The following is a 25,101-nucleotide window of genomic DNA, read 5'->3' as shown; positions in this document are numbered from 1 at the left end:
GAAGGGTAAAACGTATTGTTCAGCGGCCTTTTTGGATTTTGCGCAAACTTTCGGCAACGTGTACAACGAAGGCCTAATTTTGCACGAAATCTCATTGCACATGACGAATTGTTAAGGGATGAAATCGAATATTCAAAAAAACTAAAACTGAAACAAAATATGAACTCTATATCTCCGTTATTTCGTATTCGGAATATGCAATGAGAGTTAAAGTGTCTCCGACTCATTGATTATCAATGCGCAATCGGATGAAAAGTATGCAATTACATAAAAGTTATGGAAGAGGTTTAGTTAAACGTGTAGGACGAGCATAGTAATACGCAATTAGTGGACGTTCTAGCTTGTTACTATAGCTTGCAATCCTACCCAAATGAGAAAATTGGGAATGGATCTTGACGGAGATCTTCCAATAATCCATGTGTGTGGTGAATATGTGTGGGTGAAAACAGGTTTAGATGAAACCGTGCCACTTGTCCACTTTTACGCTAGATAAGATAAGAAAGGATCTCAATCGGAGATACGCCGAGAAATAATTAAATAGTAGACGATAGAAGAGAAAAGATCTCGGTCGAATAGATATGACGCGAGCACGAAACATTTGAATTAAAGAAAAATTGACGAACTTCTTTCGTGTTTTTATATTAGTGCATTTAAGTACTTCACACGAAGTACCACAATACCGTGTTTGAAATTCAACGTAGAAGTCAGCTGGTGGGTTTAGTAATCGTGAAAAACGGACCGCACTTTGTCAAGGTGAGAGCGCCCGAAAATACTATGTGAAAAATATCCTTCCAGGGTTTGTACAATGCCCATCAATCAGGGGAGGCAATTCTGATGGAAGATATAGCACCGCCACATACTGCTTTGATAGTTTACGAAGCAACATTTTGCGAATGTTTGGATAGATTTCCCAGGCTACAGGAGAGTATGATTACAGAGCCCAGGCCCAAAATTAGGCAGCAGTTATTTAGCGAGTACACGATGAATGTACACAATATCAGATGGAAGTTGCAGGGTTCATTAGGTAACCCAATATGTGTCTTTTATAATAAATTTTGACTTCCTTCTATTCATTTCAATTTTATTCAAAAAAACGAAAAAAAGGGGAAACGCAGCGAAACGAGATATATCAGAAATCAAGCACGTAGATGTAGGTGACATGAATTTATCATACCAAACAGAAATTCTAAAAGCTATGAAAAATACATCCCATGTTTAATTTTTTTCATTATTTACTTTATTTACATTTCAATTACAAAATACAATAATAGTCGATGAAATGACATAATTTATTTCAAAAATTGCCGGTCAACAGTGTGTTAAGAAGATTTATTTATGTAACGTTTCCGCTTTGCTTTGAATAGTTTCTATCAAAGTCTTCAGTTCTTCAAAAATAGGTTTGCATTGCTCCCAATCTTCAATAAATGTTGATCCTAAATTCTCAACAGCCTTGATAGTCGCTCTCACACTCAATCGCGCCGACGATAGTTGAGATAACGCGGCTGATCTTTCCATATTATTTACAGTCCCATCATCGATAGCATTCAGGCTGCTTATGCAAATATCTTTGCAAACGTTTAACACTTTCATGCGAAGTTCTTTTGTGTTCACCCATGACTGATTTGCTTGCACATATGCTCGATATGCTTTCTGCAGCTTCTGAGCTCGAGATAATTCATTTTCTGCTAGCAAGGCAGACAGTTGCCATACTTCCGCTTCGTTCGCATATTGAACACATTGATGAGCCAACAAACTGTTCATTTTCTTTTTCAGGCGCGTGCTTGGTCGCCCCTGCGAGTCTGGAATGTTGTCTGCAATAGCTTTTACAACAATCTCTAGGACTTCTACGTCCAAGTACTTTTCTTTTAATTCAACTAATCGTTGATATGCATTTATCACATCTTCGAAGTTACCAGTATCGACACTCACGACTAGAAAGTTCTCCCAGACTTTCCAATTGTTGTAGTTACATTTCAGAGCTTCATTCAATATTTTGTGCGCGCGATGTTTGTCGCCAAGTTTAATCAGTGCTTTTGCTAAATTATTCCAGGACTCAAAGCCTCGCTGCTCAAGATGAGTATACCGCAAATAAGACTGGGCTGCCAAATCCCACTTTTCCAATTGTATTGCAGCATAACCTAATCTAAGCAATGTGGTTTCCTGTAAAGCGTTAATTTCTAATGATTTCTGGAGGTGAGGAATTGCATCTTCGTAGTTCTTCTTGAAGTAATAAAAATTGCCCCAGTGGCGCTGTGCCCGACTGCTCGTATGGTTACTGAAATTCCATGCCTGCTCATAACATTCAACGTCATCAGTCGCGTCCCCTAAAAGGCAATACAAGACAACGGTCGGTTGTTTATCCAATTCCTGACGAATGATTTCAGCTGCTTTGTGACGTAATTCAAGGCGATTGTAACAGAAAATAACATCTTCCCAAGACTGAATATTGAGATAGGCATCGAGGGCCGTCTTCACCAATCCCAAACTTAACATTAGATCTCCTAACTGCTTGCGAATGTTCCAAACCGGAGGCAGCATTGAAGCGAAGAAATATGATAGTCGTTCGATGACTTCATATTTAGAATCACTGTTTATTAGCATTAAAACTTCTTCGCATTGTTTCAAGCATCGTTCGACGGTGCGACTACTATTTGATTCGCGGTTAACATTTTGCAATAATGTGGCATATCTTACGGAGAGAGGGCCATGCGTTTGATACAAAAGTGCGGTGATATATGGTTCAATTTCCTCTTCACTGAGTCTATCCTTCGGCTGAGATCTGAATATACATTTTCTGGAGAAAATTAATGAAAGAAGCAAATTAGACAAATTTCTGAAAAAAAAATCATTTCGATGGATTAACAAGTCGAGAAACCGGAAGCTGGACGCTTCAGGTATGAAAGGTTTTGTGTACTTCTTTCATAAAAACATGTGAGGGGACACTTGTCCCATTAGTAACTAGCACATAATATATACATATTGGGTTGGGGAAAAAGAAATGTCGTATTTTGTCAATAGATGACGACACTTAAACATACATATCTTGTGTTGTACTTATCCCATCGGGTCATACTATACGGCGCTTTGAAGACGACAATCTGCGCTACAAGTGTCTCTTTGACAGTGTTGTCTTCGTACGTTTTAGGCTCAAGTTATAGCGCGTCAAAGATGGAGTCCACCAAGCAAGAAATTCGTCATATTTTACGTTTTTACTACCTGAGAGGTAAAAATGCAACGAAGGCGGCCGAAAAAATGTGTGATGTTTATGGGTCCGATACTGTAACGATTCGTACAGCACAGCGTTGGTTCGATCGACTTCGTTCCGGTGCAGTGGATGGCGAAGATACACCCCGTACTGGTAGGCCAATCGTCGTAGAAACCGATAAAATCGTCGAAATCATCCAAGTAGACCGACATGTTAGCACTCGCTCGATTGGCCAGGAACTGGGGATAGACCATAAAACCGTTTGGAACCATTTGCAGAAGATTGGATTGCAAACAAAGCTGGACGTTTGGATGCGACAAGAGTTGGGCCAGAATTGGTCAATAAGGATGGTGTTTTGTTCCACCAGGACAACGCTCGGGCTCACACATTTTTGATGACCCCCCAAAAGCTACGAGAGCTCGGGTGGGATGTCGTATCGCACCTACCGTATAGTCCGGATCTGGCACCAAGTGATTACCATCTGTTTCGGTCCATGCAAAACGCTCCTGTTGTTACTAAGTTGGCCTCAAAAGAGGCTTGCGAAAACTGGCTGTCTGAGTTTCTTGCAAATAAGGAGGGAGGGGTTTATAAGGATGCCAACAAGTTTGCAAACAAAACGGCGCATGTTTGACTTAAATCGGATAATTCTAAGTATGTTAAATAAAGCGTCAAATTTCCATCACAAATACGACATTTCTTTTTCCCTAACCCAATATATTATGTGAGAATATCCACTTTTGCGTGATACTGACGTTCAAAGTCTTGAATTTACAAAGAAGCAGCAACTTTGACCTATTATAACTTTGTCAATAATGGTAGGATCATGCTCTATGCTGTAGTCTACATTTCGGCATTTCGTGATTCTAGCAAGAACTTAAGGGGGCTTTGCAGTCAAATACTAAACATTATTAATAACTTTATTTGAACATATATCGATATGGAGGGTATTTTGGAAAGAAATGCTCAATTTCGACCCTTCGCACTCCCCATCTTTCCAATAAATGTTAAAGCTAACATCGGGTACTAACCGAGACCTTTCATTTGATATGTGGGATATCAAATGAAAGGTCATTTGATATCCCACATGACTATATTTGGTGAAAAAAACTACTCCCTCCTTTTGCATGACCCGTCCCCGCCGCCTAAAATTCGACATAGCAAGATGTAACTCACTGTATGCCCGTGAGCGTTCACAGTTCCCACCTTTCCACCAAATTTGGTATCAACCGCTATAACCGTTTCCGAGAAAAATGCTTGTGGCAGACAAATAAATTTTAATACGGTTTTGTTTTACACAAAACCTTAAAAATGCAATACAGAGAGCCAATATGTCCATTTACCAATTCTGAAAGACATGCATATTAGGAACGGGTATGTATCGAAAAAGCTTGCTCAGGCTCAGTGAAACTACACCATCACTCACCAGCAATGTTTGGCGGCGGTGGGGACAATGTGCAAATTTCGAGAGTACCTTAAAGGTACAACATTTGCAATAGTAACCGATCGCCTTTCGCTCTAATCCCCGATGAATCAGTCAGACCACCACAGTAAAGTGACCGGATGGGCTTCAGGGATTCTCGTCTATCAAAACACATAAGGCTCGCAACATCTTTTGCTGGATTCTCTGCCTCACTTGTATTCTTGATCATAGTTCAAGAAATGAGCTACAAGAACAACAGGGAACTGGAAACTTTGGATTCCGGAAGAGCTGCCGACGCAGATAAACATCCCTGCCCACGATCATTCTTTAAGTGCACATAGGGGCTCATGCCGTTCTATTGGCCTAGAATTCCTGGACTGGTTCATTTAAATTGGGTTTATAAGTTGGATGACTAAATTATTTTCTAGTTTGGTACAACTTTTTCGAAATTCATGTGAAGTTTGAGCAGGATATGTCCATCAGTGCAGGGTTGGCTGCCTTCTTTTTATGCCACGAAAAGTTTGCGATTTTTACGACGGAAAAAACAATTGTGAAATTTTATATTTTTAATGGAGTCTATTTAGAAGGAAATGAAACGAGATTTATATTAATATACTTAAAAATAATTCTTTTAACCAATCAAATCATGATCAAAGTTGATCGCGTGGTATATCCGTGCGAAACGTGCAAAACATCAGAAGATCCCAATCAAACGTCCCGGCCTTCAAAAAGGAAAGCACTCATCTTCAACCAAGTGCTTTAATACTTGCCTCAGATTTTGGAGGCGCGTTATTGGCGCATTTATATGTAGATCCCGATCAAAGAGATTGCTATACCAAATTGCCATTTATCAACAGCGGCCTCATCGTTCAGCAAAGCATGCACCGCAAGGGGCTTGACTCTTATCACTTCTCTCTTTTACAACAGAACGCCTTCATGATGCGAGCCTGGAAGTCTTTTGATAATAGACCTGCCCTTCGCGGGTCTCAAAATCTCGGTTACCCTGTAGTATCCGACAATTTTACGACATGGGAATCATCATTATTGTGACGAAAATCACTTTGGAAAATTATGTGTGACGTCAATGTGAATCGTAGTTACGGCAATTAACCAAGCCACCAAAATTGTATAACAATAGGGCGAATATTTAGTTACGATAATTGTTAACAGATGACTCTAAGGTCGATAGAAAGATTTTGTCACAAAGTAGTTTTCTTGTAAAGTGTTTAACTGCCTGTCTGGAATGTTCCGCGGGGTATAAAAGGACCGGAAATCCGCCCACAAAGTCAGCCTGGTTCTAGAGTTAGAACAGATCGCGTCGTGTATGAATACGCCTCGAAATGTACTAGTTAAAGAATTGTTCTATAATTAATTATACAGTACGGTTGTATAATTTAGGGGGGGGGGGGGGGGGGGGTTTTGTTTAGTCCTACGCAATCCAGTGATACGAGCCTACATAAAACAAGTAATGAAACTAGTGACGAGTACGAATAGCTTAGAACGTAACAATTGGTGACAGCGACGAGATTACGTGGACGAAATCGTAACAATTGGTGACAGCGGTGGAAGTACGTAAAAGCAAATTCGTAACATTTTTTTTAATTGCTTGCGATGGGCTCGTAGGTAGAAAGAAGCGCTCGCCATCACCCGTAGCGATCAATAGAGCCTTCAATTCATTCCATTCATCGATTCGTCTCTATAATTCCACAGTCAGCCCCTGTGACGCCCCTTCGGGATGTGATCGACGACCTGTGTAGTGCTCGAGAAAAGCCCAATGTTTATAGATGTTCTCAAATTATTCAAGGTATCTGCCATCCGATCAGCAAAAGCTGACGTCATGATAAGCTTTGCGCTCGAACAATGTACAACCAATGACGAGGCGATGGAAGCTGTTCAAATCCACACACCACCATTATCGTTACGGTCGCCAAGGCCATGTTCCCCTATCACTTGTCCGAGCAAGAAGCTGTCAGAGCACACCTCGGCAATCAGGTGTTCCATCACGATCACAATGTCCTCTCCTGAACTACATATAATTAAAAATAAAACTAGGTAGCTTGCTCCTACTACAATATATTGTAGTAGGAGCAAGCTACCTAGTTTTATTTTTATTTAGAAGAACTACAAGCATCGGAACGATAACTATTTTTACATATAATTGCTCATAGAAAAAATCCTTCTCCAATGTAGCTCGGTTAGTGCATACCACTGCGCAATTGTGATTAACCTGGACCGGAATCTCCACATTCTGTCAGAAACCCGCTCCCAGGTCAAGAAAACTCTCCGTGGGGTAACCGCCAGTAACAATCAGGCGCCAGATTCGCGTTTTTTACCACTTGGCTTTCCAGAGCCCAAAAGCACAGTGCCACAAGAGAGAGGAATACTCTCCAACACTCCACCATCGCACTTTGGTTAGACCCGGCTAGAAATCTCGCATGAGGTGGAGAAATCGAGCATTCTTGAAACCCTTGATAATGTTGTCCAGAAACCAAACATTGGCCGCTCTCGATAGCCGTGAACTATCCAAGCCGTTAAGGTACCAGTAAAGTTTCGAAATTTCTATCCTTTTAGCTGCGTTTTATGACAAGCGGGGATACTTTAAGTGTGTTCTTAGATCCCTGTGTACCACAGGCCCCTAAGTTATAGATAGTTTTCATCAACCTTTGGATGCACTGCCAGTGATTTAGATTTAACTAGAAAAAAATATTTAATTTTTCGTTATCTGCGTCCAATTGCTTATCACCTTATCCAGCTACCACAAGATGGAATGATGCCTTCTTTAATTGAAAACATTTAAACCTTCTCGGGGGAGAGACAGTCGAATTGGTAAATTGGTAGTCACTCCTAGTGAAAATACATTGAGGCATTGCCTAATAACAGTATTTTCCTAACAAACATCTCATTAATAGACTCAATATCTCTACGTTTTAATAAACAACTAATAAATAACCGAAAAAATTAAAAACCAGTTAACTTACAATTTCGTGAAAACCAAGCATTGAATGAGGCTTGGAAGAGTCATAACTGCATTGTCTTCTGGGTTGCTAAATTGTATTTTCTCCAATCTGACATCATCGTCCAATTTTAATAGTTTTGGAAGCTCTGTTTTTCCGTTTGTTTGTTCAGATAAAGGCAAACCTATATTTGAAGCGCGTTCCACTCGCATACATAGTTGTGGTAAAGGTTTCTGCTGAAATTTAGTCCGGACTCCCAAAAGTCCTGAAAAGAATCAAATTTCGGAATAATTATAGCTCTAGCACCCATTAAGGCATGCACTATAAGTTCATCTTATAATATTCACCTTCTACTTTCAATTCTACATCAAGAAAGTTGCAGACTCGTTCCAAGAAGCTTTCACATTTTTGAGTTCGATGGAATAATAAATAACCACCAGCAATTTCGATCATCAAGAGTGCTTCTAGCTCTTTGTCTCCCAAACTGGAAATATTTTCGTGCAACCATTCTGCACATTTTTTGAAGTCGAGATATAGTGTGTTGCATAATTCGTCCATAACTTGCTGGTGAATGCATGTCAAACGAAGTTTCCACCATTTTACCTCCTATAAGTAAAGTTAAAAGTAGAATTGGAAGCAATTTGTTAAGGGCTGTTAGCTGACATTATTGTAGTAATCCACATATCAGCGAATATAGGGCAAAGATAAGGATATCAAAATATGGAAAGCTGCAGCAAATGTTGGCTTTTAATAAAATCAAGGGCATTAATATTTAAAGTCGTTTTACTCCTTCAATAATACCCTTATCGTATGTAATGATTAATGAGAATTGCCGATGGCCAAATGACCATTCATAGTCCCAAAACCCTAAAAAGTTGTCGAAATTGACCGTAGAGTGCTGCCCGCAAATATTGAAGCTCCACCAAATTGCTCCATTCACACGCGCTTGCCTCTTCGCTAGGCGGGTTCGGAAATATGGGGGAAAGGTGTCTTTTGAACGCTTCAGACACTCACGTGTTATTTAACAAAACTTCACGTGTCCTTATATCTAGCAGAATATAACACGCAAGCTATAATAATAATCGTTGGCGTGACATTCCAAATGGATCAGGACATTGAAGTGTGTTAGATCACTTCAGTCTGTAACGGCACACTGCAGGATTACAATACCCTGTAGGACAAGCGGGGTCAGCATTGCGCTCGTCCGTCATTATTACCCTAATTTGCTTCAGATACTCATTCACAACTGAGTCGACTGGTATCTGCGAGCTAAAGCTGGAAATTGAAACCAACAATCTGCCGGCTCAACCGTATGCGTAGAACCTTAAGACTTTGGACACGAGTGCCGCAATCGAGAGGATAGATCCACGACGAATCGCATCGTCAATCGATGCTTCTCCCGCTCCGATGTTTAAAAAGCGCGGCCTTTGGAGTTCCACATAGTCTTAGCATCCTCCAATATAATAAAAGGTTTCCAAGAATGGGCCGAACCCCAAAGGCCGCGCATTTTAAACTTCTAAGCCAGGGGAAGCATCGATTGAGGATGTAATTCGTGATGGATCTACCCTATCAATTGCAGCAGTCCTTGTTTGCTGTCAATGCTGTGCCGGAATCTCGAAGGCCGCGCAAGCACTCTTGATCGACTCCGGCTACGCAAAATGATCTTGGGACCATCGAGCATTCCTCATATGTTATTACAAGTATTCAAATATTTGTACACTAGAAATAGTGTTGACCAGCGTTAAAAGCTCATATACCATACGATATCCAATCCTACATATGTGAGTCCTATTGGAACGCTAGCTTGCATAGATGTTTGAGGTAAAAATCGCGGGATTGATTCCGATGAGTTTGCCATACGGCAACTTACAAGCCAAGTTCTTTCTTTCTTGATTGTATGAACCCTCAGATCTTTTCTTACGTTAGTGCACCTTCACGTTTTTATGCTCCGTAATCCCTTTATAATGTATATAATCAAATATTATCAAAAAAACGAATTGGAAGGAAGATCTCTGTAAACGACCAATTTATTTGTTTGGGCCTTTTCTTATCAAGATATAAGGGGAAGAAGAATTAAGGAGTTATATCTGTTTGAATTTTTTTTGGTTAAAATATGCTAAAACATCACTAGATTCATAATTAATAGCGATTTTGTATAAAAACAATATAAAAATATTTTTAAAATTAATTTCTCTGGAGTGACTTCTAAGAAGAAAACGGCTTTTAAGCCACAAAACACTGACTTTTCAATGTGGGAAAGAGACTGGGTGCAACATTATAGCTGTAAGGGCAAGATATCGGCAATTGTATCAACCTAGGATAGCAGAGTCAAGTTAAAAAAGGTTCCCCTTCTGCCAAGAAAAAAGATTAAAATTATAATCGTTCGACCGAGATTATAAAAAAAAGGAAATGATAAACCACCGCGTTCATCAAGTAAATAAATTCGACTTTAGTTTTAATTTAAATAATTTATGGTACAAACTGACCGAATGACACGTATAAGGCATAAATTCGACTGGCCTCCTTGCTATCTATGACCAGACATTTTTATTAGTGTAAAGTGCTGACGGTAGCGTCTGCTTCTAAATGGTGACCCAAGGGAGCTATTCCATGCCGCGGAGGGCTTCCAAAAAATCTTGTTTTGTTTCTAAAGTCCTGCAGTCGACATTTTCTAAAAAATGTCAATAATGCATTTTTTTATTTCTTAATGGAGTGGGATATTACTTGGGGTCTGTAATTTAAAAATGTGTTCATAGAAAACTATTTTTGGGGACTCCAAACAGATATAATCCCTTAAGCCCTTATACCACTGAAGGCTGGTTTAACGACAAAATATTAAGCTCTTAGTTTCTCAAATTATGTTATTTTTCGTTGCGACAGGTCGTAAATTCGCTACTAGAATGTTTTAATAGCCTTTGCGCATTTCAATTTTGCTTTCCGAATATTCAATAGATAAAATATCTGTTGGCGTAACTGAAATTTATTTTCAACGATAGTTTCAACCTAGTCATTCTCAACTAGCTAGCTAGTAATCGCTTCGACGTTTGATTTTATCCCAAAAATTCCTCCCACCTTCCTATACTACAATTCAGTTAAGTTAAATTGCATTCTCCATCGTGTCCTAAACCTTTCTAAGCATTGCTTCTCCCAAACTCGTTATCCATTATTAAAATCGATGATCATCTAATTCTTCAATTCTTTCAGGCAATGGTACAACTCTAGGCCATTAAGTTCAACTTCTAAAAACCATTTTCAATTTATCTGAACTTAGCCTTGGTAGCAATCAGCGTGGATTGCACCCCAAGAAACTCAGAAATTTTTCTTATCATTCTATCTAATCTGTTCCCTAATAAAGTCCCTTTCTCTCATCAGTACGGTTTTAAGGTTTTGTTGAAAGCAATCGATGCACTTTCTGTCTGTCACAGGTACTTTTCTCAGAAACGACTGTACCGCTTAAAACAAAATTTAGTGGAAAGGTGGGAACTGTGAACCACCGCATGTGATGAATTACATTGCTGCACGTGGAATTTAAGGGGTATTCCCCATATACTTAAGAGTGGAATGCAATTTTTTTTTGTCACCGAATATATTATATATATATATATAATAAATTTATGAAAGGCCTCAATTAGTTCTTTTCAAATCAGATATTAGTTTTGACACTAGCCGTGCAGGGGTCCGAAAATGGGCAACTACTTCAAGGACCCATTCCCAGAAACTGCTCAACCGAAAAATTTAAAAGTCTGGTAGTCTAAGCATATGGTATTTAGGCCTCAAAATGCTCTTCGTTACGATATGTACTAGTTAATAATAGTATATATTTATATTTTGAAAATTTACTGCTCACCCCAGGATAGGATAGGTTTTGTAAGGAAGCACCATACTGGTAAGTTTAGTGGAAATCGTACTATTATTAACAAAGGTATAGTTATTTAAAATTGTTCCATTCGCGTGAAATAACTACTTGCTAAGAGATAAAATGTCAGTACCAGCACGTTTTCGCTACGCGTGATATATAAGTGGAACCAGTATGTAGCCAAATATTTTGAAATAAAGAATCAACAAAACCTTTCATAGCTGAACCTTCCGATTTCCGACTTGTTTCTCATTGATTCACCACAGGGTCAAAAATATTTATCTAAAATATGCAACAAACAAATAATTTCTATGTATTGGTTGTGTACATAAGTTATATAAGTTAAACACATGCCCACTAACGTTCGACTTTGCTCATTTCAGCGCAGGAATTTCTTTTTTCTGATTTCATTTTCTCAACTATGTCCGAATAAGGTGGTTAGAACACAAGGCTGTTGTACGAAAGGACTCGGTTCAAATCTCACTGGTGGTAGTGGGATCCATATCGTGATTTGGCATCAGATACCAGTCCACTCAGCTGCCAAAGACAATTCACGTGTTTACCGTGCATTGCCTTCGACTTCCATTCATCTATCCGCTCTTGTTCCCACTTCACCCCACTCAGAGGATTGAAAGATCGATCCTTCAAGTTAAGTGCAGTCAGTCAACAGTCTACCTTACAGACAGCCGCATGCAAGGGATTCGCCTGCACTTTGCTGTAAAAATAAGCGCGCAGCGAGTCAACTTGGCGATGATGTTGTGCCGCCACGTCAACCACGCCCCTACCTCCAATGTCACGAGGCAGGTTCATCCGCTCCACGGCAGACTTTGGATGATGCATTCGGAATTTGGACATAGTTGTCCGTAGTCGCCGCTGGACGTTTTACAGATCGGTCTTCACCCACGGCAATATTCCGAATGCATATGGCTTATGTGAAGGGATAGCGAATACATTCAACGCGTTTATTTTATTCTTCACCGAGAGACGCGATTTCAGCACCAGCTTTACACGTCGCAGGAATTCGGACAGCAGAGCATCCTTTAGATCACCAACTCGAGCATGGGTTCCTTGCAGAAATCCTAGGTACTTGTAGAAGTCTGTCTCGGTCATAGCTTCGATGTCGAAATCACCAATGCTATGTCCGGCATGCGGCTCGTGATGACCTTTGCGGATGGCTTGGATTCTACAATTGTCTAATCCAAACTCCATCCGAATATCACGGCTGAACATGTCTATTATTCGCAACAGACTTCTAAGACGATCGTCAGTCCCAGTATACAGCTGGATGTCATCTAAGTACATCAAGTGTGTCAGTTCACACTTAGCACGTAGGCCAAATTTTATTGCAAAACGATGCCCTCATTCAGTACCCATGAAAGGGGATTCAGTGCCATACAAAACCAAAGGGGACTCAACGAATCCCCCTGGAAGATGCCCCTCGTATACGGATGGGCTCTGAGGTATTAGCACCCTCAACGTGGTATGCCACCCTTTCATGACTGTCGCCAAAAACTTTATTAGTTTCGGATTAATGCGATACAGATGTAGGATAAAGATTAGCCAGGTATACGGAACGCTATTAAAAGCCTTGACATAATCGATACAGCAACTAAAGAGGTTTCTTTGGCCTCTAGTTACTTGTCCTACAACTACCGAGTCGATAATGAGTTGCTCTTTGCAACCAATTGAACTCGGCAGCACTTCTGCTCCTCGAACAGAATGTTGTTGGTCTCGAGGTGCGCATTGACCCTTCTACTAATAATGGACATGATGAATTTGTAGAGGGTTGGTAAGCAAGTAATCGGCCTTGTGTCTGCGGGGTGCTGTACTATGTAGGTAATCCCCGCAGCGAGGAAGGGTAGAAATTCCTCCGGCCGACTCATGACCTCATTTATACTGTGTGCCAACCGACTGTGTACGCTGGTAAATTTCTTACACCAGAAATTCTGCACCCGATCCAGACCTGGGACCCTCCAGTTCTTCGAGCTGTTTATGGCTCGTCGAACTTCCTCTTCGGTAACATCCACAAAATTCATGCCAGGCGTATTGCCATGGTGGGTGCCTTCGGCGGTGATCCACTCAGCATGCTGGGCGGGTAAGCCCCAAAAGTCTACCCCAATATTCTTTCGCTTCTGTCGCCGAAAACTACACTGTCTGGACGCTCTGTTGGGATTCGTTGAGAGATCTGAAAAAGCTATTATTATTATATTCCCAACTCCCTAGTTTGTCCGTGCTTTTATCAAATTCATTAGTTCCATTAACATTGACTTCTACTCGGTGTATAGCTTATTATTATCTCCTCCATTTCTCCCCCAACTGTATGCATATTGTTTCCCTGCTTACCTCTGTCCTGGTTGAGCCCTTCATTAATAATCTTAACGTCAGTATCGAACGACACGTCGCTCTTCCAAACTTTTTGCTAGCTCACCGTCATGATTATCAATAGCGCAACAATTAGTATCCGGTCGAGGCCTGACTTACTAAGGAACTCTCGGTTTTACAGTGAGGTCCACTAATTCGATATCTCTGAAATCTTCCTGTAGATTTATCGGACTAGATCATCCTCACCCACATGGATTAGGTGAGCCACAACCAAACGGTCACCATGACCGTTGCTCATAAATTTCATCATTATATAGGCCACGGAATTGTTCATCCAAATTCTTTGGCGGGTGCTTTTCGGGAACGCAGATACGAACTGTTTTTTTTCAAACTGAAGAGAAATTATTTCTACCATCAATGCCCCGTCCCGTCCTGCATCGAGTTAAAAACTCACAGGAATTTGGGGTCCAAAACGGAATCCGCCGGAATCCGGTTGCATCTTGTCACTTATATTATTTCTTCATGCTGCACTGTCCGGAGGACGTTGAGGAGCTCAATGGACTATGATATCCTTCCTCAAACACCTCGACTATGTTCAGGACATTCTTTTGCTCTCTCAGGAACTTATGAACCTTGGCTAAAGGACTTTGGCTTTGGAAAAAGAGACAAATAGAGTTGAACCAAAGATAAGTAAAAGCAAAACGAAGGATGTCAGTCTGACGAAATCATCGCACTCTTCCTACCGTCGACAACTTGTATATCTAGGAAGCACGGTTTCCGCCGATGGAAGCAACGAACTAGACATCACTCGACGCATTACAATGCTAGATTCGCTTTCGCCGCCTGGTCTAAAATCTGAAAGTATAGTTAGTTCATCACCAAGATCAAGTTGAGACTGTTCTGTGCTAGTGTACTTTCTGTGTTACTATATGGGAGTAGCACAGGGAAGGTCACCCTCATTGTCAGTCAAAAGCTCCAAACCTTCGTGAATACGTATCATTGCAGTACGCTGGCGTGATACTATTTCACACGAAGAGCTTGTCACTCGCACGCACCGTGATAAGAAGCGGCAGTGGATAGACCACACATTAATTAGGGGCAACAATTCCATGACTAACTATGTCATGCAGTTACTCTCGTCATGGTTTCCGTGCTTCGGGTTAATAAAAGCAGAAAATACAATTGACCCTAAAAAAACGAACGGACTCAAAATAAAAGGAGGGGCATGCTGACGAAGAGAGTCTGCCTTTTAGGCTTGGATGGAACGTTTCATTTAAGAGTCTATTGGGCCTTAATAAATTCCTAAGCAAAAACCCGAGACCTGCTCACCTCCCCCTCCCTCTATGGCTTCGCAAATCACATCTGGATGATTTCATACCGTCTGCGACTCATTTTTTGGTCGGGGATAGTCCAGGCTTCTAATCTGAAGTATGCAAGTGGCGTAGAGTATCAAAATTCTTCTTAGCGAAAGCAGACCTGACGGAGGAAAAAAGGAAAATCTCTCCGCAGATCCAAAATTTAGTCGAGGGCGGAGAATCGAGGAATATTTTAAACAAAGGTATGAGGTTGATTTTGTTAACAAAATATCGGAAAATCGGAAACTTTTCCTTTCTTCACTAAAAGACTCAACTACATATTCGTGAACAACACACTCCGAGGACTAGTGCTATTGCACGAGGAGTTTTACTTCGAGAAATCATTACTTTGTTTTTGGAGAATTCACCACTGATTTTCAGAGAAGTTATTGACAATTGCTAACTTACCAGATTGTTTTCATTGGCTTCCTCTATGCTGCGAACAAGTCTCTTACAAATGGCTAGTAATTCTGGTTGCTTCACATTCACATTCAAATCTTCCCCGTCTACGGCCAACTCCCGCCTGAAGTCAATACCCTGCAAACCGTGCTCCGCCAAGTGCGCTTCACTGTCGAATTGGAATTCTGGCCCCGTGAAATTGCCCTGTATAAACGCAAAAAGGAAAGCAGTTGCCGTTTGTAATTCTTCATTATCCTGTCCAAGCCCATTGGAAGTCCCACTTGATGATTTGTGAAGAACATTGTGGGCGAATTCATGATTTATGACATCTTTCCATCGCCCGGCTTTTAGAGAACACATCAATTTGCCGTAATCTACAATGAAAGGTTTTGTTATTTCCTATTGAAAACTAAGATGCCGTTTCACTTCACCTTCGCAATTCACATTATCAGTGAAATTACAGCACAAAAGCAGCGATTTATCAATCATATTGGACCTTCTCGAACAACCACTTTAAACGTAAACACACTTTGACAACACTCGCACGTGGGATCGAAGTGTGATGATAGTCAGCTGATTTAGCTTCTAGAGTTAGTTCGTTCAATGCATTGAATGTCATTTGTTCAGGTTCAGACATTTTTAAGGGGGACCAAAATTAGTTGAATTGTAATTTCGCTTTAGTATTGTATAGTTACTTCTCCTAATATAAAAATAATAGTTAAATAATAGTATATACACTGCAATTAACTGGCTAGCAGTAATGGGTTCCAAATTTACTTTAATTTTTAATTTAATTTAGGATGCGAATTTAGAATTTATGCACTGATACCTAAGTTCTATTAGTTGGGTGTTTTCCCCCTGATGTCAATATCGTCTGCGTAGGCCAGTAGTTGGGTGGACTTGAAGAGGATGGTGCCTCTTGCATTTTCATCGGCATCGCAAATCATTTTCTCCAGGACCAGGTTAAATAGGACGCATGATAGAGCATCCCCTTGTCGTAGACCGTGGTTGATATTAAAATGGCCATGAAAGTGATGCTGCTATTTTTATCTGTCCTCGCACATTGGCAGGATCAGCCTAGTCAATCTTATCAATTTCTTCGGGATACCGAATTCTCTCTTGGCCGTGTACAGTTTTATCCTGGCTATGCTGTCATAGGCGGCTTTAAAGTCGATAAAAAGATGGCGCAACTGATGGCCATATTCGAACATTTTTCCATCACTTGTCGCAGAGAAAATCTGATTTGTTGCTGATTTACCTGGAGTGAAGCCTCTTTGGTATGGGCCAATGATGTTCTGGTAATATGGGGCTATCCGGTCTAGCAAGATAGCGGAGAATATCTTATAGATGGTACTCAGCAACGAGATACCTCTATAATTGCTGCACTGTGTGATATCTCCCTTTTTATGTATGAGACATAATACCTCGTTGCCAATCGTCAGGCATTGATTCGCTGTCCCATACCTTGAACACAAATTGATGAAGCATATGGTGTAACTGGTCGCCTCCATATTTAACCAATCCGGCTGTAATTCCATCGGCTCCTGGCGACTTATGGTTTTTAAGCCAGTGAATTTCACGGACTGTTTCTCCTATACTTGGTGGTAGCAGTATTTGTCCGTCGTTCCGTAGCTCGTCAAAGTACTCAACTCAACGTTCCAATATGCCCATTCTGTCCGAAATCAGATTTCCCTCTTTGTCTCGGCACGATGAGCATCGAGGTGTATAAGACTTCATCCTGCTGACTTGTTGGTAAAATTTCCGCGCCTGTTGCGGTTGTTCCCTGTACTTTCCTAGTTCACAGACTTGTTGGTTCTCCCAGGCTTCCTTTTTTCGTCTGCGTCGCTTCTCCGCTCGACGGAGTTCGTGATAAGTCTCCGCGCGTGCCCGCGTTCTTTGAGAATGCAACATTATTCGGTATGCGGCATTTTTCTGTTCCGTTGCTAGCTTACAGTCATCGTCAAACCAGCCGTTCCGACTTTTCTTGCGGCTAGGACCAAGTATTCACTTTCACTTGAGTGTCCGAGGGGATTGTAGATGGTGTCGTAATTCGACCCCGAGCACTATGCCAACGAGGTGGTGATCCGAGTCTATATTAGCCTCCTGTATTTTCTTTGTTTCCGGATAGCTGAGTGCTTAGAGCATAAGGCTGTCGTATGGAAGGTCGCGGTTCAAATCTCACTGGTGGCAGTGGAGTTTGTATCGTGATTTGACGTCGGATGATCCAATATGGATTGTTGCGCCAACGATTATGATTATATGTTCTTACATTCATCAAGGCTGAGAGGTGGCGGCGTTCGAACAGCATGTGATCAATTTGGTTGAAAGTGGTCCCATCTGGAGAGGCCCACGTATGTTTGTGGACTATTTTCCGCGCAAACCACGTGATTCCAACAACCATTTCGTGCAATACTGCTAACTAAATAATCCCCAGTCGTTGGTATACCTATGTAAGTATGATTTTGACATCATCATAGATTTAGTCGTTATGTAGTTTACGGAATCGTCCATCCTCATGTAGGGGGCCAAAATTCTTCGGAGGATTCTTCTCTCGAACGCGGCCAAGAGTTCGCAATTCTTCTTGCTAAGAACCCAAGCCTCCGAGAAATACAGGAGGACTGGCAAGATCATTGTCTTGTACAGTAAGAGCTTTGACCCTATGGTGAGACATTTCGAGCGGAACAGTTTTCGTAAGCTGAAATAGACTCTGTTGGCTGACAACAACCGTGCGCGAATTTCCTCATCGTAACTGTTATCGGTTGTGATTTTCGACCGTAGATAGGAGAAATTATCAACGGTCTCAAAGTTGTATTCTCCTACCCTTATTCTTCCCATTTGACCAGTGCGGTTTGATGTTGTTGGTAGTAGAGTAGAGCTATTGGTATTGGTTAACCAGGCGTTTTCCAGGTTTTATGCTCCATCGTGGGTGCCAATTCATGTTTCGCCCTGGGACCTATACTGCCCTTTGACCGACAGTGGGGGATCCTCATACATGCAAAAGGGGGTATGAATTTAGTTTTTTCATGGAAGTTAGTCATGCTGGGTATCATATGAAGGGTCTCAATTAGTACCTTCCGAGACTAGTCTTTGGAAGGCGGGAAGTGCGGAGGCTGGACACTGATCGTTTCTTTAACTGACCCGTTCTCCGAAACAACCAAACTGAAAAATCTGATAATCTGATAATCATGAAGCTGCTTCCACATGGTATCTAGGTCTCAAAATACTCTCAATATCAATATATACTTAAATTAAGTTAATAATAGTGCATTACTATGTTTTTGGGAAATTGACTAGAAATCTCCCCTAGGTTTATCCTAGAGTCATACAAATTTGCAATAATATAGTCTATAGTATGAAGCATGATATAAAAATCGTGCTATCGCTGATAAAGTAACAGTAGCAGTAGGTGTTCGGCTTGTTTTTTATGATAGGTTGGAAGCCTCAAAAGCTACCGCTGATTTCTATCAGAAGGTTACGTGGGACTCTTACCCCCTAAAATCACCCCCTTATATACCCACTCTCTCCATGGGACTGCAATATGGTATTACATCGCGGGCTAGATCAGTATTTAAGTGTTATTCGTGATGGTGAACCTCTCCCTCTCTTTCTTCGTTCTAAACTTATCTTACCGCAGTATTTCGTGGATGTTTTATATTGCTTCTTCCACCGCTTTACATACCTTAACCGAGCTGAACATATTCTTCACTGATAAGTGGATATTGCCACTGCTTTCACGAATACTCCGCATCCTCGGCATTACAGGCAGTTCCGTGAATCATTAAGACCCGCATTTCAGGCAGTTCCGTGAATCATTAAGACCAAATGGGTGAAAGTATCCTCGATAGCCACCATGTCCGCCTAAAAACTGCGTCAAGTCATAGTCCACGTTACCATGCCATCGTTTACTCCATCGTTTAAACAGCGCAACAACCGATATCCGGTCTAGACCTGCCTTAATAAGGAACTCCAGACATCCCGGTTTTGCGCCGAGGCGCCATTCTTCCATCTCAGGCAAGGTTTGCCTCTTCTTTTTCTACCATAGATATTGCCTTTTGAGACTTCTCGGGCTGGATCAACTTCATCCATACGGATTAAGTGACCCGCCCACCGTAACCTATTGAGCCGGAATTTATCCACAACCATTCGTCGTTATGTAGGCTACGGAATCGTCCATCCTCATGTAGGAGGCCAAAAGATCTTCGGAGAGTTCTTCTTTCGAACGCGGCCAAGAGTTCGCAATTTTTCTTGCTGAAAACCCAAGTCTCCGGGGAATGCACGAAGACTTGCAAGATCATTGTCTTGTACAGTAAGAACTTTGACCCAATTGTGAGACATTTCGAGCGGAGCAGTTTTTGTAAGCTGCTGAAATAAGTTCTGTTGGCTGTCAACAACCGTGCGCGGATTTCATCGTCGTAGCTGTACTGCGACTCTAGATAGGAGAAATTATCAACGGTCTCAAAGTTGTAGTCTCCTATCTTTATTCTTCCCGTTTAACCATTGCAGTTTGATGTTGTTGGTTGATTGGTTTTTGTTGCGGATGGGGATGAAGGTAAACCGTACATCTAGGGTCGTTCTTCCCATGATATCGATATCGTCAGCATAAGGCAGTACATAGTTGGGTGAACTTAAAGAGGATCGTACTCCTCGCATTTACCTCAGCATCACGGATCACTTTTTCCAGGGCCAGGTTAAAGAGGACGCATGATAGGGCATATCTTGTCTTAGACCGTGGTTGATGTCGAATAGTCTCGAGAGTGATCCTGCTGCTTTTATCTAACCTCTAGCAAGTGTCGGCAAGAGGTTTTTTGAGGCGGAACGTTTCGCTCAGGTCTCCGCTGAGTCATTTTCCGTGTGGCTGCATAGTTTTGTTGCATCGACGGGGAGGGAGTTCACTTTGCTTTTTTTTTGTTGCTTCGATTAGGTTGTTAGGTTCCGCTTCGGTGTTCCATCGCTGTTTCGCTCATTAGCTGACATGTCGAAGGAAGACAAGCCCGCAAGAGGCGCGATTCCCTCTGTATCAGCGATTTCGGTCAGGCTGCCCACTTTTGGCGCGCAATCTGGCGGCGTGCTTCCGCCAATTGGACGCGCAATTTACCCTCCCAGGCGTCACAACCGACGCCATGCGTTTTAACCACGCCCTTATCGGTCCTGATGAGGAAACAATTGGTTTGGTCACGGACGTGTTGGAGGAGCAGCTCATACGTCGTCAGCGAGTGAGGAAGCAAAATTTATTTAATTACTGAATGAGCTGACGCTGGGCGACTATACCTCCAGCTGCTTCGGGAAATGAGGCAGCTGGGTGGGGATAAGGTGAGCTCAGAGCTGTTGAAGTCCTTCTGGTTGCAGCGGCTCCCAGAGAGCATCCGCGCCATCTTTACCTGCGTGGACTTGGAGTGGCTGGAGGTGTTGTCCGCCACGGCCAATAAAGTCCACGAGGTGTACGCACACCCCATGGTCGCGGAAGTCCCTAGAGACACAAATTGGGAAATTGAAGACCTGAAAGCAATTGCAATGATACTTGAGGGTGCAGTCTCGAAGCTTACGGCGACGGTAGGTACTTTGCGTTCTCGAGGTAGATCTCGATCGCAGTCACGGTCGAGGTCTGCTTCTCGAAACGTCGCCGGGACCCTATTCGGCCTCACTCCTCCGAAAGATCCCAGCATCACTGCTGAAAGTAGTTTCTCTCAGCCGGTTAAGCACGATGTGCAGCACCACATCAACACTACTGGCTCCCCGATCTTCTGAAAGGTGCGTCCAGAAGCCAGGCGTTGCAAGGCAAGAGTTTGACGATCTTATGAAATAGGGTATTTGCAAACCTTCCAATAGCTGTTGGTCATCTCCACTTCATTTGGTCCCTAAGTCAAACGGCGAATGGAGGCCTTGCGGAGATTATAGCTTTGCACATTCACAGACAAACTGCCGTGTTTTCACAACCTTGAATCTGGCCAAGGCTATCACTAGATTCCTATTGCTCCCGAAAGCATACCGAAAATGGCTATCTGCACACCTTTCAGACTCTTCGAGCTCACTAGGATAACTTTCAGTGCCTGAAGGCCAACTCCTCCTATCTTCGGGTAAAACTCCTACTCACTCTACAAGACCTCAGATAAGGGACCTAGGCCATTCATTCCGGTCGATTTTCGCAAGGAATTATTTCACTCAGTACACGATCTTGCGCAACCAGGCATCAGGACGACGAACCAGTTGGCCACTGCAAAATACTTTTGGCGTCCATGAATAAGGGCGTAAACGCTTGGGCCAGACGGTGCATTGCGTGCCAGAAGTGCAAAATCAACAAGCACGTAAGAAAGGAAGTAGACGTATTCCCTAGGTCGACCCAGCGCTTCCACACCTTCGACATCGACATCATTGGTCTTTTGCGAGATTCGCACGGATACAAGTATTGACTCACAATCATCGATAGGTTTACGCGGTGATCTGAAGCGATGTCTCTGACTGACATTACGGCGCAATCATGTCCCGAGACCCTCTGTCGAGAACAGATCCCGCGCTTTGTTATACCAGTCTTAATCATCACGGACCAAGGAATGCAGTTTGAATCTATTCTTTTCTCGGAGTTAGGCAAACTTCCTGGTTTCAAACGTCACAAGATTACTGCATACCATCTACAGTCTAATATGATACTGGATCGTTAGCATCGGACACTAAGCGCCGCCTTAATCCGTCGCGGTCACAGTCCTTGCCTTTCGTCCTCCTCGGCCTCCGCACAGGTCACCGAGAGGAGTTTAGAGCCAGCCCCGTGGAGATTGCGTACGGGGAGAATCTACAACTCCCCGCCGCTGCCTGCTCAGGGGCGCGGTTTCGAAATTGTGGCCGACTTCACCTTCCCGATACAGGACGCCGGAGATCGACACCTCCAGGGAACTCGAGAAATGTTCACATGTCCTCATTAGGGGGGACGCTCTTCGGAGGCTGCTGCACCCATCATACAAAGGCCCCTTTACAGTCCTGAAGTGACGGGAACATTCCTTCAATTTGCCGACTCCACCTTCTCGGCACACGACGCGGAGGTTGACCCCTCCAGGGAACTCGAGACATGCTCACAGGTCTTTATTAGGGTGAATGCCCTCGGAGGCTGCAGCACCCATCGTACGAGGGACCCTTTAAGGTCCTGGAGCGGCGGGAGCATTCCTTCAAGCTTGACGTTCGGGGCGGACCTAAATGGGTCTCCTTGTCGAGGCTGAAAGCCTTCGCCGAACCGGACGATACTTCAAAAAAGCATCCGCGCAGCGTCAGGTTGGTCCGGTAACTCCATTGGCGGAATCACGTCCCGGGTTCCTCCGCTGAACCAGCGCGGTTTCAGCTGGGGAGGAGTGATGTGGCGGCACATTAGAGGCATGAACCACGACTGCATTGCCGTAGTGAATTCACCTCCACCGACGTACTGCACCGCCGTCGCCGCACTGTACTGTCGTTGCCGTGGCAGGTGTCTTGGCGCGAGGCCGGCGCGTAAACTCCGTCTTCTGATTCAGATCGCCGGAACGAGCAGACGTGATTTTGAAGACTATTTGACTAGCTTTGGGATTTCTATTCGAAATTTTCAGTCTTTGCGGTGTGCGAAAGTGGAAAATCTGCGCAGGAGTATTAACATCCCGTTGAGGAATATTATACCCTACAACCAACACGCTTACAAAAGATTATGGTGATAGATCCAAGTCTCATCCGTAGTTATAACTTGGCGCACAAAATTTCTTTGATACTTAAAACCTACCAAATTTTTTTCGAATCAATTTTTCTTGATTTTTTAAAGAATGCAGCAATAAACTATGGAACCCCGAATCTCAGCATCGATTATTTTCGGTTTTTGAAGTGGGTACCACCTTAACTGCTATATATGTCAATATTTAAGCGCCAATACATCATTAGGATTCTATCTGCCTGATGTCTGTCGACTTTTTGCCGTTTATCGCATTTTATTATGGATACTTTGTGTCCGGATAATTGAGTGATTAGAGCACAAGGCTGTCGTACGGAAGGTCGCGGTTCAAATCTCATTGGAAGCAGTGGGATTTGTATCGTGGTTTGACGTCGGATACCAGTCGACCCAGCTGTGAATGAGTACCTAAGTCAAATCAGGGTAATAATCTCGGGCGAGCGCAATGCTGACCACATTGCCTCCTACAGGGTACTGTTACGGTCTTGAATGAAGTGCTCTAACACACTTCAAGGCCCTGATTCAAAATGAATTGCTGCGCCAACGATTATTATTATTATACTTCGTTAACTAAACGGTTTGTTTGTGGCAATGATGATTCATTGAAAATGTTGCAAAAAGCCTTTGGGGGTCTGCTCTGTCGAAAATTTTGCCATATGAGCTGTATAATGGCATAGCCCGTACAGTGGTGAAAAATTGGCCAACAGACTTGAATTTTATGTACAAACAACATCAAAACGCAGTTGAGAGTTGAGAACATGAATCCTACAGCAATAGTGGCCCAAACTTAATGAAAAACATAACTCCTAGTGATGATACGTTTGACACGGAGGCAAGTCCATAATCGTTCGAGCTTCGCTTCGAAAATGAGTCGAAAAAAATCAGAATGCGACGAGAGAACTAAAGGCCATCCCTTTGACGACCTACCACCGACTGAATAGGAAGTAATCGTTCATCTGAGATGTCTATAGTATCAGCAATTTCACGAAAAGTAAAATTTGCTCAATAATTTTTGGTGATATGTACTTTTTGGACATCTCCTTCTTCATCTTCATTCAAAAGCTTGTACGACCACATTTAAATTTTAAAAACCATCGATACATTTGGAAACGATGGAGCAGATTCCTTCAATACTTTTACCATTCTTTTATGAATTTGTGTTGACCAAAAACTTTCCAAAATGGCTAACAACTTGCAAATTTTGAAATATTACTACTACCGCAATGTCAACAATTCGAACTAGAATTCAAACGATATAAGCTGGACATTCTGGGCTTAAGCTTAATAAGGTGGTCGGACCCTGGAGGGTATTTCTCTCCCTCTTGCCGCAATATGCTTTTGTACTCTGGGAAGCCAGGTGGTGGCAGACGCAAATCTGTTGTCGGATTGTTTCTGACGGCTAACGCAGACGCACTTCCGATGGGATGCTGACTGCTAGATTTCGGTCCAGGTTAAGGAGCATCACAATTCTACAGTGTTATGTACCAACGAAGATTACCGATATTGTGGAGGAGAATGCTTGCTGCCAGCAATTTCATTCAGTTCAAGAGAGGCTTCTTAAAGGTGACATTGTGACCGTGATGAGTGATTTGAATGCCAAGGTGGGCTCTCACAGCACTTTACTCAGATAAGTAATGAGAAATACGGTCTTGGCAACGGTAATGGTGGGAGGTTTGTTTATTTTTGTGGCTTCCATCGCGTTGTCATTGGTTGCACATTGGTGGAGCATAGAGCTTGCCATAAGATTAGTTGGTTGACCACTTCGCAATCAGCGGCAGATTTAGGAGTTGTCTCTTGGATGTACGTAACAAGAGAGATACTGATATCGACCTCGAAAGTGATCAGCAGCTGATGATCGCTTGCCTTCTATTACTTGTTGCTTCCGCCGCTATTCTCAAGGTTGGAGTACTGAGAC

General features: G+C 42.4%; 1 protein-coding gene across 1 annotated transcript; it reads right to left on the bottom strand.

Annotated features, from left to right (window-relative positions):
• Window positions 1-1,214: 1,214 nt before the first annotated feature.
• LOC119649839 (tetratricopeptide repeat protein 27) lies at window positions 1,215-16,060 on the bottom strand. Its single transcript, XM_038052184.1, has 5 exons — window positions 15,943-16,060; window positions 15,521-15,885; window positions 7,927-8,185; window positions 7,604-7,844; window positions 1,215-2,794 (listed from the first exon to the last, which is right to left on the bottom strand). The coding sequence occupies exons 1-5, from the start codon at window positions 15,998-16,000 to the stop codon at window positions 1,330-1,332; spliced, it is 2,388 nt and encodes a 795-aa protein (XP_037908112.1). The 5' UTR covers window positions 16,001-16,060; the 3' UTR covers window positions 1,215-1,329.
• Between the last annotated feature and the right edge of the window lie 9,041 nt (window positions 16,061-25,101).

This window comes from Hermetia illucens, chromosome 2, assembly GCF_905115235.1.
Source record: "Hermetia illucens chromosome 2, iHerIll2.2.curated.20191125, whole genome shotgun sequence".
In the NCBI taxonomy this organism is placed as follows: Eukaryota; Metazoa; Arthropoda; class Insecta; order Diptera; family Stratiomyidae; genus Hermetia; species Hermetia illucens.
Note: the sequence above shows the minus strand (reverse complement) of the source record. Positions and strands in the feature narration are given on the sequence as shown.

Bases quoted from the DNA above. Each gene is read 5' to 3' on its own strand.
- LOC119649839 (XM_038052184.1), bottom strand. From the start codon at position 16,000: ATGATTGATAAATCGCTGCTTTTGTGCTGTAATTTCACTGATAATGTG. The intron at 15,886-15,942 runs GTGAAGTGAAAC...CTTTCATTGTAG, and splicing joins TGATAATGTGAATTGCGAAG to ATTACGGCAAATTGATGTGT. The intron at 7,845-7,926 runs GTGAATATTATA...GATTCTTTTCAG, and splicing joins TGTAGAATTGAAAGTAGAAG to GACTTTTGGGAGTCCGGACT.